The 17173-nt window shown below is 38.9% G+C and overlaps 2 protein-coding genes across 3 annotated transcripts; one reads left to right on the forward strand and one right to left on the reverse strand.

Annotated features, from left to right (window-relative positions):
- Positions 1-1583: 1583 nt before the first annotated feature.
- tedc1 (tubulin epsilon and delta complex 1) lies at positions 1584-13901 on the forward strand. 2 transcript variants are annotated; one of them, XM_080011974.1, is made up of 6 exons: positions 1584-1823; positions 2318-2455; positions 9072-9146; positions 9697-9783; positions 10282-10434; positions 12743-13901. In XM_080011974.1, the coding sequence occupies exons 1-6, from the start codon at positions 1647-1649 to the stop codon at positions 13145-13147; spliced, it is 1035 nt and encodes a 344-aa protein (XP_079868100.1). In that variant the 5' UTR covers positions 1584-1646; the 3' UTR covers positions 13148-13901. The 2 variants fall into 2 exon arrangements, with proteins under 2 accessions (XP_079868100.1, XP_079868101.1); XM_080011975.1 differs by having other exon boundaries at positions 9715-9783.
- A 370-nt stretch (positions 13902-14271) lies between these two features.
- Positions 14272-16216, reverse strand: pth2 (parathyroid hormone 2; the record flags this gene model as incomplete). The annotated part of the gene is made up of 3 exons (XM_080012097.1): positions 14272-14467; positions 14937-15131; positions 16113-16216. The coding sequence occupies 3 exons, from the start codon at positions 16214-16216 to the stop codon at positions 14329-14331; spliced, it is 438 nt and encodes a 145-aa protein (XP_079868223.1). The 3' UTR covers positions 14272-14328.
- Between the last annotated feature and the right edge of the window lie 957 nt (positions 16217-17173).

Here is a 17173-nt window from a genome sequence, read left to right on the forward strand (position 1 = left end):
TTTATTATAATGCTAATAATAAAAATAAACGTTATTTCTATAGCACCTTTCATACAATATGCAAGAATACGTTCTTTTCAGGTATTTGAGAATAAATAATTTACAGTAATTAATGATTTAAAGTGAATGAAGTGAATCGTAGTTTAATGACCGAAATCATTGTCGTCTATCCAATGTTAAAAAACAATATAATGTACAAAATGTCACAGGTGCATTTCCATCATACATACACACATTTTGATTGTGTATCACTTTTGCTTGTATTTTCTTTTCTTATTTTGTGATTTAGAAATGAAAAAAATGTGCCATTCATATTAAACTGGCTGTTTAATGTGGAGTATATCTTTACAAGGTCTCTTGTGAAGCTCTTGCGTTTCTGCAATTCAGGAAATGATAGTTGCACACAAATAATGGTAAATTGAGGGTAGCTGTATGCACCTGCATTGGGTTTTCCAATATAAAATAAAATATTATTACATCAAGTTGCTGTTTGTAAAATGACCTGGTTATTTCTTATGTGTGTGTGTGTGTGTGTGTGTGTGTGTGTGTGTGTGTGTGTGTGTATATATATATATGTATATATATATATATATTATTTTTTTTTTTTTAGGATGAACAGTTTTGGCAACTGCTAGCCAATGTCCTTCAAACATCTAATATTGTTTCGGCTGAAGCTTTCTCACAACTTACAGGAGGTTGGTATTACTTTGTGAATCTATGTCTTTGTGGCTCTCTAATAAAGGAATTTGGAACATTTTTTTAACGATCACCTACCCATGAGTGAGATATTCGAGCTTGGCTGCCTGAGTTGCTTGGTTAAATTCCTCTTGATTATAATTATGACCTTTATTCATCACGTCGATTTTCCGAATAGAGAAATTAATTTATTTAGCCTGTCAACTCTTAACTGATTTTGAAAATCCCCACACATCACGACATATGATGAATTTAACAGTTTTTTTCCTATAGTGTGTGGAGAGCAACGATTTGCCAAAACAGCACATCACACACAAATAGATTCCATTCACCAACAACCATAGTCACGAAGCCACACAAGATTTGACATGGAAGTGCAGCTACGCAAGATTACAGATAGTCCCGATTCCCAAAACCGGAAATCATGCGCTGTCCAACGTGACTTTAGAGTGAACAAACATATCAGGCTATTTTTTTAAACTATTTTTTACAGAAAATCCAAAACAAAAAAAGAATGGAGTCATGGAGATGACGTGAACATGGGCTGTACGTGTTACTTTATGCTTTGCATTTCGCATTCGCCGCCATGGCTGCTGTTGTACTTATGACTTGTTCCGTTTCAGTCAGCTTGGCTCCAAATTGGCTTTCGATCTTTCTCATGTAACAATCCACAGCCTGCCTCCTCGGACTACAGGATATCGGATCGTAAACATAAGACTACCGAGCAGAACGGAGAAGTAAAAAATACTCCTAACATACCTCACACCACAGGATAATCTGCCATGATAACCTTTAGATTCATCAAAATATCTGCACTGCCCACGATTGTCGGAAGGGGGGAATCGGGGCCAACATCGACTTGAGTGTCTTGTAGTGTGTAACTTGCTTTAGTCTTGTTCTGTCCCTCGCTCTGTCCAGCCTCTGACTGGAGGGCGCTGGTGGCTTTGGGCATGTGGCAGATCGGCTATCATGCTGAATGGATATGTGTGACGGAAGGAGAAGAGTCAATCGTGGGCAGTCGAGATCTCCTCCTGGCCCTGGGCTGGCTCCTCGCTACAGGAACACTGGACCGAGTGCTGTTGCATCGCACGCAGCAGCTAGACATCACGCTGCTGAATCTTCCAGCAGTAGGGATTGTTTTGCTGTACAACGTTAGCATCTGACATACTGTTTAATTTGCATTTGTAACTAAATAGACCTATAGATATTACTATGGCTGCAATTAATCAATCTGTTAACCAGTCAATTAATCCGTCAATTGGTTCATTTATGTGTCTGTGGGATTAATTTACACAGTAAAATTATGGTCAAATAATGATCAAAACCAGAAGTCAACTGATCTTAAATAGACATTGACATTGCTTTATGGATTCATCCAGCAGTCTGAAACATAACTTTTCATTCTATAATATGAAACCAAGACAAGAATTCCCATTTTGGAAAATGTACACATTACATTATCTGTAAATGGCAACACATGAATTAGACTACATTTTTTCTTGACTGATCCATTCATGTATTATTATATTTGTAAAATTGCATGCTGTGGGAAACTCCTGCTCAGATCAGGTATATTACATCTCACAATGTTGGAGCTTGTTTCTTCATCTGTGTGCCTCAGGTGAATCTTTTGACTCCTCAAGCAACCCAATTGGACCATGCCTCCTTGAGGAGACTTCAGTGGCTGATTGGCTGCCTGAGGTTCCAAAGGCGGAGCTTGCTGTCTGTGCAAGAAGAACGAGCCAGGCTGCTTCATGCGGTAAGCAAACCCCGCCCCCACACGGCCACGTCTCGCACGAACGTTGACATTATCAAGGTTATCATGAACAAAAACTGAAATTGATATATTAAAGAATGGGTTGAGAAAGGTGCGACTCTGCTGCAGCTTCTCACTATGTTCAAAGGCAGTCTGTTTGGGCAAACGTTTAACCCTTAAAAAAACACCGTAAATCTCCTCTTTTGATAGTCAATTGTCTCCTTTTAATATTATTAAAATTGGACAGTTGCAGGTAGGAAAAATTAGCACATGGGTTTATTTTGTGCCTTTTAGGTGTCATGAAAGTCCAAGGCTCCATTGAAATAAGAAAATAATTAGCTGAGGAACGCTTATTGGGAAGTCCCCACTAGCTGATGACGCTAGCTATCCAACCAGTTAAAAACTCACAAAAACTCGACGACAAAGGTGTTGATTCATGAAGTTAACTCAGAATCTTGAAGCGGTAAGGACAGAAATATCATCAAACTTACTAAACAGTAGGCAGACAGCATAGAGATACCGTGTTAGCTTAGCCACATGGCGATTTAGCTACTATAAAATATATGCTTTGACAGTCGTTCAAACAAAAAAAAAACATGCCGGTTATGTTACTCTATGTTGCAAGATGAACCATCTACACAGACATTGCTTTAGCGATCGGAAAAATTAAGAACAGCGTTTAAATCCAGGAGCTGATGACTACTAACAGAGCGTATCGCCGATCATGAGTTTTACTTTTGCGGTATTATTACTAGAGTCGGGTTCACACAGGAATAATGGAGTCTGTGTACTACCTTGAATTGTACTAAGGAGTGCCTGGCATTCATAGAGCTATGGTGTATTCTATCAAGAATTGCCTCCCAGACAACTTCAGAGATTTCAGTTCCTGTTCCCACTTGGTTTTCAGTTTAAGGTTGAGATTACTACAATCGCCTATAGAGTATCGCACAGAGAAGAGGCTGATCCCTTAATGCCAGGTGCATGACAAAGGATTCTGTCTAGTGTTTTATGTTTGGCCATATGTTCAAAATGTGGTGTATGGGTCGTAATAAAATTCCTACCCTGAAGGTACCTATAAAAACGTGCTGCCGGCAGATCATAGGTCAGTTGCAGTTGGAAAGAAGCAAGGTACCCCTCACCATACATGTCCCTTATTATGGCAATATTTCCGCCCTTCCAGATGGAGAAGATTGGGTCAACCAAAGCAGGAGGAAAGGCATGGTTGTGGCAGATTGGGGCTGTCTAAGTAAACATTAGGCAGTTTAAGGAAAGATTGGATTTTTTTCATATCTTTATTGAGTGAAGAATAATTGGGTTGTTTATATAGATTGGAATCTTTGTCCTGACTCGGTTATTAAGTAGTGCAGGGAGGGAAGTACGACTGCATGTGGCCAGTTCAATTTGAAGCCATGAGGGTCTGCTCTCATGAGTGCGGCAGGCAGCCGCGCCAAAAGCTTAGTGCATTCAGATTGTCTGCCTAGTAGTAGGGTTTGAATTGCGATAAACCAAAGCCACCTTCTTTTTTGTATTTACATAGATGTTTTTTCGATATTCTGGCCGTTTTTTTGTTCCAAATAAAAGATGATATGATGGAGTCCAACTTCTTAAAATAGTAAAGAGGAATAAAAAAGGGATGGATTGAAAAATGTATAAAAGTCTAGGGAGGGCAACAATCTTTATGCCGTTTATTCGATCAACCATTGAGATGGGCAATGCATTCCAAAATTCAATATTCTGTTTTAACTGATGCATCTTGGATTCCCAGTTGCTTTTCAAGAGTTCCCTGTGCTCTCTTGTGGTGATAATGCCTAACGTACGAATTGGTCCCTTAAAATTTGAAAGGGAGTGGTTTGTAGAAAGCCTAGGACTACTTTGTCTGATATGGGCATCAGTTTGCTTTTCTCCCAATTTATCTTGAATCCTGAAAAGCAGGCACGCCTCTCTGAAGATGGAAGGGCTGCAAAACCTCGCAGTTAGTAATAATTGATGCTTGAGGGTGGGCATACTGTATTTGATATCAATCCAGTCAATAAACCCTTTACCAAAACCAAAGTGTTTCAAGGTGGTCAACATATATTTCCATTCGAAAGCCTATTGGGCATGCAAGGGAATTACCTCAGACTCTTCTGTATGTTTATGATACATGATGTTAAAGAGGCGGCGTAAGTTGAAGTATACAGTATGTGTGTTTTAATCTCATCCAACGTTATATCAGAATCCATTACCTTTGCTGCTTCTTCGTCGAGTGTGGGAAGTTGGCTGTTGTCTAGGAATTCATTCATTATCTGGGGATCAGTTGTTTTACATTTGGATTGGTATAGCTCCTCATAGAATTGTGCAAACCATTTATTAATCCCAACCGGATCTGTTATAGATTTACCTTTTCTGTCCTTTATTTTATGGATGGCACGACTTGTGTGTGTCGCAGCTGCCTTGCGAGTAAGCTATGGGGTTTATCACCCAACTCAAAATATTTTTGTTGCATCTTAGCAAGCAGTGAGCTTACTTTTTGTGACAGGATAGTATTGTATTCATGTTTTTAGTTAGTGATTGACTCAAGAGAAGCATCATCAGGATTGTTCTTAAATGACTGTTCTTGGTCTCGTTCTATACCTTTCAGTCTACTAATATCCCTTTTCCTTTTAATAGAGGCAAAAGCTATGATGTGACCTCTGATCACTGCCTTTAGAGATTCCCATAAAATGGAATCATTAATATCACCGGTGTCATTCTCAATGATAAAGAGGGAAATCTGTTCTTGGAAGAACGTAGTGAACTTCTTATCGTATAAAAGTGTAGGAGGAGATTTTGAAGACAGCTTATCTAAAAGAGGGTCTAGGATGCAGTTAAAGTCTCCCCCAATTAGAATATTCGTCTCTAGCCTTCTTGAAGAAAGAAGGGTCATCAAAGTTGGGGGCATACAAGTTCACTAAGGTTATAGGTACGGAATTTAAAACGCCAGCTACTATAAGGAACCTACCATTGGGATCGTTGATTGTGGAAAAGTGGATGAAAGGAACATTTTTCCTAATCAAAATTGCCACCCCCATCTGCTTTAGTGCTAAACATTGATTGATATGATTGGTCAACCCAGCTAACCTTGAGTCTCCTTTTTGCGTTATGCTTTATGTGCGTTTCTTGTAAAAACATTATGTCCACCAATGAAGATTTCAGGTAAGCAAATACTTTGGCCCTCTTTATTACATGGCCCAATCCTCTCACGTTCCGACTCACAAACTTATAACCTCTCCCATGCACTTGAGATGCAGATGTATTATGTGTTGTCCTCTAGCCTTGTTAAACAAGGAAAACACTCGCTGTCAAAAAGGAAAAAGTATATTATACTTATATCAGCTGGTACAAAAAGAAGAAATATAAAGCCCCTAAGAAAACCTCCCCCCACCTTCTCAACTGGGTAGCTACCCCAAATGTAGTCCCCGCTACCTCTTACCACCATTAGGGCTCGCTATTCTTGGACCCGCAACCCACAGAATTGTGAGGGTGCCCAAAAATGGCAAGATCCAATAACATCAGTTGAACATTATTTAACACTGGCATTATCAAGTACAACCTTGACCACATTATTGAGTTATAGCAACTAGCTGTCCAGTAAGATGAACTGTGGTGAATTAAAAAATGTTTGTACAGTAGGAGCCACTGGAAGAGGGCTCTTCCAGCTGGCTGACAGCCGAATTGCAACCAGTTTCCAGTCAACTTCCAGTCAACCACAAGGCGCCTCCCAGCCGGCTGCCATTTGGCTGGAATCCCCTCTCCTTCTCATATGTCCTGACAGGGCGTGTTTAATTTCGACTGTAAACACACCTATTTATTCAATTGCAGTGTGTCATCATGAGATGGCGCTAACATCACAAAAAATACAATCACATTCCAGAGAGAGATTTCAGATTTTCAACCCTAACCCTAACCCTGAGATATTGTCCTTTGAACCTTGACCAGAGGTCATCTTTCAAAGTTCAATAGTTTTTTTGTCATATGAATAAGAACGGGTCTTAATGATTTATTTTAATCTACATGTTGCACAGCTTTTCAATTTCAAAATGGGAGCTGTTTTATTTTATTTACATTTTTAAAACTACAAAGTTCAATAGCTTTGTAATGAGAGCAGTCACACTAGGTTAATGTAATTATAGTTTCAAGTTTATTGTCAAATACTTGATAACAATGCAAGCATCATTACCAGTAATGAGATTCTTATTCTCAGAGCTAACTCAACTTTTCACAATATGTAAAATAAGGGTATAGTAGTGATTAAAATAAAACAGTATTTAAAAACAGAATTTAAAGAGTACAGAGAAAAAGTTCATTTTTAAACAAAATTTTAAAATCTAAAATGGAAAGAAGTTGTGTAGTTTAAGTAATATAAAAGTATTTACCCAAAAGAAAGACAAAATAAAATGCAGGCTATAATTGACAGCAAGTCAACTTGATAGTGGACATCTTAAATAGTCGTGGGCCACAACAATGCAGTGTCATACTGAATGGTAATATAGACACAGTGTTGTTAGACAAACTCTGCAATGTACTACTAAGATGTATGTAACAAATAAACCTCTTGAATCTTGATCTTGAATCTTAAGAGGTAAGACAAAACAGGTCTGCAATACTTGATAAATTAAAGTGACTAGTTTTAAAGTTTTACTATTTTTTTTTTTAAATGGCCAAGTGTGTGGATTTAAATAAATGTCAAAATAAAATGTTAAAAATCAATCAATAAAAGTTGATTGAATAAAATCAAATTATATATATATATATAATAATTCATACAAATGTTAAAGAGACTAAACAGTATATGGGTCCTTCTGAACACTCAAGATTGTTTTGCTGTTGATACAGTTTAAACTGCATGGTTTGCTTCACGGATTATTTGTCAACTATTTAATAAATCGCCATATGATAGTAAACCGGTTATTGAGGAATTTTCACCTCTCAGTGAGAAAGGGGTGGATTTCTCCATTGAGATGTAGAGATTTTCGTCAATGGGTTGCGGTCTGCGTTTGCATATGTATGGGTTAGGTGTGAGGGCTTCCAGACCTGTTGAGTTACAGTGACCGGCCATTAAGTGTAAACAAAGAGATGGCCCAAGGATTTATCTGCGGTCTGCTTCGTAGTCACTCAAAATATGTGTACTGTGGCAATTAGAGACCCTTGTGTAAAAGTTGTAGACTGGGAGGCTCTGATACAAATGATTATTATAAAAAAGAACAGTGTTTTCACTGTGAAGTCCTTGCTAGCTGATGACACTAGCTATCCAACCAGTTAAACACTCCTAAAAACTCCACGGCAAAGATGTAGATTCATGAAGTTTTCCGAGAATCTTGTGAAATGGTAAGCGCAATACAGAAATGTATTTTCACTGTGAAGTCCTTGTTAGCTGATGACGCTAGCTATCCAACTAGTTAAACACTCCTAAAAACTCCACGGCAAAGATGAAGATTCATGAAGTTTACCGAGAATCTTGTGAAACAATAAGCGCAATACAGAAATATATCAAATATCAAACTTAGTAATCAGTACAAACGATGAGCATAGAACAGGTTATGGTAAGTACTGTATATGGCAGACAGCATAGAGATATGGAGTTAGTAAGATATGCTTGGAGAGTCGTTCAAACAGAAAATAACCTGCTAGTTATGTTAATATATGTTGCCAGATGAACCCTACTCACAGACTTTGCTTTACCTATCAGAAAAATGAAGAACAGTCTTTAAATCCAGGAGCTGACGACTACTAATGGAGCGTATAGCCGTGAATTGACTTTCGGAGTATCCTTACTAGAGTAGGGTTCACACAGGAGGTGAATATGTAAATAAAAAACGGACCTGTACATACATTACCACAAGGTGGTGCTATTATATAGGATAAACAATTTAAACATATTAAACTACATTGTAGGAGCAGGGCACTTGTTTTTACCCCTAATTTATTTGATTTCTGTTTCATTATTTTATTATTCTACTTTTTAAATGCATTCAATTAAATGTCATTGTCATTGACACAATGTGCAGGCAACTTAAGTAAACAAAAAGAGGGTTGCGGCTTCACCAAACGATGCAAGGGAGAGCGGGCACACGAGTCATACATAGCATTAAATAAGTGCAGATAAAAACACAATAATATCAACATATTTACAACCTTGCACTGGATGTGGTAATATATATCTGAGGTAATTGTAATTGAGCTGTGCAAATGGAATTGTAAACATGGCGTTAGTGCAGTAGTGCAATGCTTTGCTTGCATTGTCACTATCTGATGGCCTTTTAATGTAAAGCACTTTGAGTTACATGTAGTGTATGAAAGGTGCTATACAAATAAAGGTTATTATTATTATTATTATAGTGACAATATAATAATATAAAAAATGTATGTATCTACTGTATTTGTTTTTAGATGGCAAAGATAAGATCTTTGTGTCATTGGATGCTGATGCCCGCATCAAGGTCTGCGGCGGGAAAAGATACCTGTGTGTTACGGATTATATATTTTTTATTTTATTATGGTAAAGGTTACAAAACTTTGGTTGTCCTTTTTATGTAGAATCAGCTGTTTGTGAAATACTGAAGATTGAGGAGCAATTTCTGAATTATAGTATTATACTCAGGTCCTGTCTGTGGACTCCCACTCTTCCTACTCCTTCTCCTCTTCCTCCAGTCAAATTTCCTCAGCACTGCAGAAGGTACAGTATGTGTGCTCATTTGTGTGCTTGTTCATTAAGTTGCACTGTGGTAGCAGAATATATTTTTGAACTGTAATGCTGTAATGTCATGCAGGACTATACAGCGGGTGGATGAAATCAATTGTCGATAGAATTTTTTTTTCCCCACTTCAACTTAAAGTTTTGTTTACAGTCTCAACATTGGACCTTAAAATACACTTCCTCTGTCAATAGTTGATAACATGCCTTGTACTATCAAATTCATTTTTTATATCCCTGCATTGGATGGTTAGACCTGCTCAGTACTTTTTTTTTGTTTTTTTTCTACTTGATTTGCAAAAGCCATCAGTCAATGGAGAGAAGGAAAAAAAATCATCTTCATTCGGTTTTGTCCTTGTTTTGAAATAAGAAAGATATACAATCAAATGTTCCATGTAGCTTTAAATACTGATTTGAAATCACCTTTGGAACTTGACAGGTTGAAATGATCGTACACACACACACGGTGTGTGTGTGGGGGGGTGTGGGTGTGGGTGGGTGGGTGTTTTTTAAATGTTTGTTTGTTATTTAGGAATGCACACGATTACAGGAGCTGTTTGATCTTCTAGAGGCATTTGTGAACTGGAAACATGTAGAGAAGCTGTTCTGGGCCTGGATGGTGAGTCAGATAATTGAGGACCATGCACATTGCAAATGACATTGAAAATGTATTTGTTTTGCATGAAGTCCTTAAAAATGAAAAAAATAGTGCTTAAAAATGTGCTTGAAAGTCCTTGAATTTCATTGTGTAATGCCAGAATGAACCCTGCTTGTACTGTTGTAGAACACCTGTAAACATACTGGTCAATGTGACCATCTTTTTTCGCCCCACATTTTCTCCTCAGCTACATTGGCCAAGGCAGTGCTGACTGCAAAGCTTAGAAAATTGTCTGAACTGTTTTCAGTCAATGTTTATGGTTAAGGGAATGAAAAAATGAGTAGTCTCGGCCTGTGACTTAGAACGTATAGAAATCTTCAAGGAAGATTTAGCTATACAGTTGATATTGACATATCCCTAAGGTTACAGAGTGCATCACCGGAACCTGGAGCCACTTGGACCAAAATTCAAACTCATTCAAACTCAAGACAACATGTACTATACTGTGTCCGTGTATAGGACAGTGTGTTGGACTGCCATCTCCTGGCTAAGGTACATCCCGCAGTCGACAGCGCCAGGCTCATGGCCAATAGAAGCAGCGCTGGTTGTCTGCACGGAAATCAGGGGCTGGAGAGGTTGGACAACATGCTGCTTGGACTTCCCACTGCACAGGTATACACACACACACACACACAGCTACATGCACCTACAAATGCATCTTGTATTCTTGCAGTAACTCAATGCACAAAAGCATGCAGTCATGATCAGGAGATTCGGTTGTTGTTTAGACCAAACATTAGAATTGGGAACAAATATGATCTAAAGCTGTGTTTCCACCCAAAGCACCTGGAACTTTTAGTCCCAGGAACCTTTTTCATGGAAGGAACTAAAAGGTTCCTTCAGCAGTTTAGCAGTTGTCTATGTTTCCACCACAGTCTAAAGACCTGTGACAGTTATGCAAATTTGTCTGCTGACATGAAAAACGATACAACAAACTGTTCAACAAACTGGTATTGCAGAAGACTATACAACAACAAGAAGAATAAAATGTATAAAGTAAAGTAATCTAAAGTGAAAGTGAAATATCACTTTGGTTGTCTGTCTTTATTCATTTTATTTTTCTGGCCTTGTATTTACTATTAAAAAGAACCCTCACCCTCACAATCAAGATTTTGGAACCTCGGATCTGCTGTGTAGGAGGGCAAAATGTTATTCCCTAGACTATAAGTACCATGTGTCACACGTGTTTTTGTGTTCATATATATATATATATATATATATATACACACACACACACACACACACACACACACACACACACACACACACACAGTGTATATATATACACTCACCGGCCTATTTATTAGGTACACCCTGCTAGTACCGGGTTGGACCCCCTTTTGCCTTCAGAACTGCCTTAATTCTTCGTGGCATAGATTCAACAAGGTGTTGGAAACATTCCTCAGAGATTTTGGTCCATATTGACATGATAGCATCATGCAGTTGCTGCAGATTTGTCAGCTGCACATCCATGATATGAATCTCCTGTTCCACCACACACCAAAGGTGCTCTATTGGATTGAGATCTGGTGACTGTGGAGGCCATTGGAGTACAGTGAACTCATTGTCATGTTCAAGAAACCAGTTTGAGATGATTTGAGCTTTGTGACATGGTGCATTATCCTGCTGGAAGTAGCCATCAGAAGATGGGTACACTGGTCATAAAGGGATGGACATGGTCAGCAACAATACTCAGGTATGCTGTGGCATTTAAACCATGCTCAATTGGTACTAAGTGTGCCAAGACAATATCCCCTGCACCATTACACCACCACCACCAGCCTGAACCGTTGATACAAGGCAGGATGGATCCATGCTTTCATGTTGTTTACGCCAAATTCTGACCCTACCATCTGAATGTAGCAGGTGAAATCAAGACTCATCAGACCAGGCAACGTTTTTCCATCTTCTATTGTCCACTTTTGGTGAGCCTGTGTGAATTGTAGCCTCAGTTGCCTGTTCTTAGCTGACAGGAGTGCCACTTGGTGTGGTCTTCTGCTGCTGTAGCCCATCTGCTTCAAGGTTGGACATATTGTGCGTTCAGAGATGGTGTTCTGCATACGTTGGTTGTAACGAGTGGTTATTAGAGTTACTGTTGCCTTTCTATCGTCTCGAACCAGTCTGCCCATTCTTCTCTGACCTCTGACATCAACAAGGCATTTTCGTCCACACAACTGTCGCTCACTGGATATTTTCTCTTTTTTTGGACCATTCTCTGTAAACCCTAGAGTTTGTTGTGCGTGAAAATCCTGGTAGGTCAGCAGTTTCTGAAATACTCAGACCAGCCCGTCTGGCACCAACAACCATGCCACGTTCAAAGTCACTTAAATATCCTTTCTTCCCCATTCTGATGCTCGGCTTGAACTTCAGCAAGTCATCCTCACCATGTCTACATTCCTTAATGCAACGAGTTGCTGTCAAGTGATTGGCAGATTAGCTGTTTGTGTTAACAAGCAATTGAACAGGTGTACCTAATAAAGTGGCCGGTGAGTGTATCTATCTATTCACACACTGTTGTTTTTTGTTTTCTGTCTTTTGTTATAAAAAAAAACAGTGAATGTATAATTTGAGGTCCACTGAATGTATAATTTGAGGTACCACCCTAAAGTTCACCACTTCACTTCACTTCACAGGTCCTGTCCACTAGCAGAAAGAAGGTTGATGCTGAATTTAACAAACCGTTTTTATTTTATTTTTATTCTCAAGTTCAGCGTTGAGTTTGCAAATGGAGTCGACCCCAATTGCGTTTTCTTATCGGAAACGGTTCGCAGAAATTGACGGGATGGAATAGAGACGAAACAAAACGGAATAAACTTGGTTCTCACCATAATCTGCCCATTCAGTGCCTTATTGGGTAGCTCCTATTGCACCATCAACCAGGGAGCAACGGTCCATTTTGTTTGTTTTATTTATTTTTTAGAGAGGACAGAGCCGTGAAAATGAACCTCGGCGCAAACGGTCAGCAGACCAACCTACAAGAAAACTGGGAGGCGACGGATTGCAGCAGGCTTCTGGGAGCTCCGCCCTCTCTCCTTTGCTCGCCGCCCCCCTCCTCCTCCACCACCCTGTGGCTGCGCTACCCCAGATCTACAGGATCTCCAGGCTTCAAGGAGAGAGGCCTGCCTCAAAAAGATTCTCCCCACCAGAGGACCCTGCTGACGGGGCTTGGCCAGCAGGTAAGGTGCAGGCCTTGCAGGCCTGCCGGCTGCTGCTGCGGCTGGAGGCCCGACTGCAGGAGAGGAGAGACACAAGCAGACTGGCCAGTAGGATGCAGCTACAGGAGATTATTGGCCATTTGGATGCACTGGTGCTGATACCGCCATAAATCATTCGGACTTCAAGATGTTTATTTGTCACATACACATACATATATATACATACAAGCATACATATATGTAGTGAAATGAGAAGTGATTTTAATCACTTCTCGGCATACAGTAGAACCTCATTTGTCCAAACCTCGCCAAAATTACAGATGAACCAAAAACACAGCTTTTTTTCTCCTCTTTTCCCTATATCTGCTGCGAAGCCCAAACCATTTATCCATTGTTCACCATTGTCTAAATGCGTATTGAAGACTTTATGGCTGAAGGCGTTACACGCGCTAAGCAGGCTACAGCTAAAGATGTGTGTGAAGAAGTATCAATGTTCAGATGTTTGTTTGTACAAATTTTGAATGCATTGAGTTTACATTTATTAATCATTAAGGTGTTGGTTTGATTAATTTAGCAATGGTTTTCACGTAGCCTATATCCATTCATGTTTCAAGTCTTCTTTTTTTACTTACTGAAACTTAAGCCAAAAATATGTTTTTTATTCAATAAAATGTTTTTTATTTTTTACAACTTATATCATGCTATATTATAGAATATGTTCACTATTTTTCAACCCAGGCCTTCTTAAAATGTTCGTTCCCATCATTCATAACTGCTGAACTACATTGGTTTAGAGTAAATTATTGATTGATGTTAGATATGATAAGTGTATTATTAAGTGCATTATTTCCCAGACATAATATAACTATATATGGTAAATAAATATGACCACATAAATATTACCATATAAAGGCTATTAACAATATAATAATCAAATAACTGTTTTTTTTCCAATCAATCATCTGTAGAATCATCTAATCATCTGTAATTGTGCATTTTTTTCCCCCTGTAAGTCTAAAGTAGCATCTACTCCCACCATTAGAACAAAAAATCATTTGGGACATATTTGCATACAAAATTTTATTTGACCAAACTCGTCTCTATTAGAGTTCAGAGCACATGTTCAATACCAACAAAAACTTAAGTTAAATTACTTTAACGTAACACTTTATTCACACTTTTCAGGGAATTCAGGGTGAATTTATGAAATCAGTGATCATTCTTTCTTTCACATATTTTTAAGGGGTTAGGTCTTTACATAACAATATGATTACAATTATTCCTAGATATAGCTTTGTCATTTGGTTGACACCCAGGTTGGTGGCCGATTTGGTGGCATGTGTTACCACGGTCACTGAGAGTTAACAACCAGAAGTTTCTGCATGTAGGAGTTCAGCCATTTTTGCCTCTCCATTGCTGTGAGCAACTTGCTCTTCTCCCTGAAGGCTGCGTCATCGGCCACGACCATGTTCCTCTTCCCCATTTCCACCCTGGCAATGCAAAATAATACAAAAAACAACCACATTTTTTAAAATGATCAAATATTTTACTTTACGAGAAGAAGTAACTAACTCTAGGGCCACAGCTACTATCTGAATTGAGCTGTCATGATTATTAGGTAATTCCTTAATCATGTTTCCAAATTGTCTACTAGGTTTCTTTCACTTGGGTTGAGTCAAATTAAGCCTTGTTTCTACCCAAATTTGTATGTTCAACTGTCAATAGATGGCTCTTCTGCAATAGGTAGACATGTATTATTACATTGATCTCAACTTAAGACTATGACAGTGGTTTAAAATGAGGTAAAGGAGAAATTGTTTTGAGCGATTATTTGTATGACCATGAATCAACTAGAACATCATGATCGCTACAGCCCTCGGCTCAAGGTCCCAGGACAAGATCATGATTATTTGCGGTTATGTCATTATCATGTGGTAGTATTAGCAGTAGATGTATTACCTTGTCCCAGCGTTCTCTAAAAGCTGCGACTTGGGGGAAGACAGCCACGCTTCCTCCACTAGATCTGCCTTCCTATTGGTTGGTGCCTCAAAGCCGCCGGACGCCGACATCATCTGAATGCTCCAATCACGGAGGGAGATGGAGGGGAACAGCACGTTGTAGTCATCACGTCTGGGTTCATCTGAATCATCCAGGCTTCATTATGACGTAGAGAAACAGGAATCTGGTGTTAACAGGGCTGTCGCCAGAGCTACATATTTATTTTATTACAAGCCATCTGCTTTAAATGATTCACAACTTTAGATATTCGGAACTCAAGGTGACCTAGCACACTGACTGACAAGCATCTAGGTGATTAATATAGTATAAAGCTGATGGCTGAGAGCAATTTACTTATTTATTTGAGGTATTTAGACACGGATTGTCTATTATCTACAATGACCGTTTACAAACACAAATTGCAATTGCGATGCGCCTGGACACATCATCAGTATTGTATCCTGGATTTATTAGGTGTTTCGGGTCTTGCAAAAGACACCCTCGCCCAGGCAACCCAGCCGGGATTGATCAAGTCCCGGCTTGTGTCCAGGTAGCACTACCTCACCCACGCCTCTCTTCTCCTGATCCACAGCCACCTTGAGGCAATTTCAGCTGCCTCTGTGACCATCTTTATGGCCCTCGCTTCCTCACTCCTGTGATGCCCATGATCCATTGCTTTGCATTAATTTACATCTAGTGTTCATTGTTTTGCATATATATATATATATATATATATATATATATATATATATATATATATATATATATATATATATATATATATATGTATATATATATGTGTGTGTATATATTTTTTTATTTAATACATTTTTAATAAATCACAACCTTCATTAGAAACAGAAAAAAATGGTAATTTTATTCTGCAAAACCTATCATTAGGTGCACCTTTATTTTGAACGCATTTCTTTATGACACTTGTAAAGTATCATTAACAAACAATGACAACAACACATTGCTTAGCGTTTGCTGGATCCTAGGGCATGATTCTGCCTTTAGGTGAGATTGTCTTTTTTATTAATTCACTGCACAGTCATTGGCGGTCGTCAACCTGGGCAGCAAAGGGTTGTTTGTTACCTATACAGCAGGGCATTTTAAAGTTATTTCTCCTGTTATTACCCGAGTTGCAGTTGAGGTTGAGGGAACCCGGTGGTCACCAGAGTCATACCCAGAATGCAAAGCAGCAGGAAAGAAGTGCAAGGAAAGGCAGGCAGCTTGGACATCCTCGGAAACCCCAAAAAAACAAATGCCAGAGTTAATCAAACCATGTACATTAATACGCAATGCGATGTTAACCTGTTCAACAAATTATTTAGGGAAGTAGTTTAAGGGGCCCTAGATGCAAAATGTTAAGTCAGCTTTTGTTTTGCCTGCTGGCGGTTTGTTGATATTCGGAGACTCTCTTGTTGTTTTTCACCCCTTGAAAGCTTCGTGATTAAAATTCAAATTAACATTTTTTAATCAAATGTTTGTAGCCCCATATGGCAAAGGATATCTTTGAGCAAACACAGCCGCACACCTTGCATAGAACGAAACACATACTTACGCCAAACTAAAATGAAAATAAGTTTGTTGCCGTCAGAACAAACTTTGGCAGCATCAGGGTAGTGTCAAGCCAAGTGCAAACACGGGGAACAAGAACACTGAACACGTTTTCTTCATTTTGATTTCTTGGTGTGTACGGGTACTTTTTTTTGGTCTCATCGTCCAGAGGAAAAGTTTAAGTAGAGGGAATTTTGTTGGATAACAGGGTCCCGAAGTCTCGACTCATTCGTGGCTCCATTTTCTTTTCATGCAATAGTACTGGAATACATTTAGGATTAGGGTTAGAGTAAAGCTGTGAGAACGTTGCATTGCATTACATTACATCAAATAGCACATGCTTTTGTCCAAAGCGACAATTATTCATACACTGATGGACACAGCTTTCAGGAGCAGTTAGGGGCTTCAACATGCTGCTAGGAGTCTATAGTAAAAATATCAAAACATTAAGGCACTCGGTGCCTTGGCTGCATCGCTTACCTGGTTGCTGGACGGACGAACCAGTTGAATAAAGTGGCTTGTTATGGTCACACTTTGAAGAAGTTTAGCTTTAAATTCTAGTCTTTCAAGTCTTTCCCACAATGACTTCAACAATTACAATAAGAATATGATTTCTTTGAGGGCTGCTTGCGTGCATG

Source organism: Zeus faber (genome assembly GCF_960531495.2).
Source record: "Zeus faber genome assembly, chromosome: 13".
NCBI lineage: Eukaryota > Metazoa > Chordata > Actinopteri > Zeiformes > Zeidae > Zeus > Zeus faber.

Coding starts and splice junctions, on each gene's coding strand:
- tedc1 (XM_080011974.1), top strand. CDS start 1,647: ATGTGGCAGATCGGCTATCATGCTGAATGGATATGTGTGACGGAAGGA. Junction 2,456..9,071: donor GAGCCAGGCTGCTTCATGCG/GTAAGCAAACCC, acceptor TATTATACTCAG/GTCCTGTCTGTGGACTCCCA. Junction 9,147..9,696: donor TTTCCTCAGCACTGCAGAAG/GTACAGTATGTG, acceptor TTTGTTATTTAG/GAATGCACACGATTACAGGA.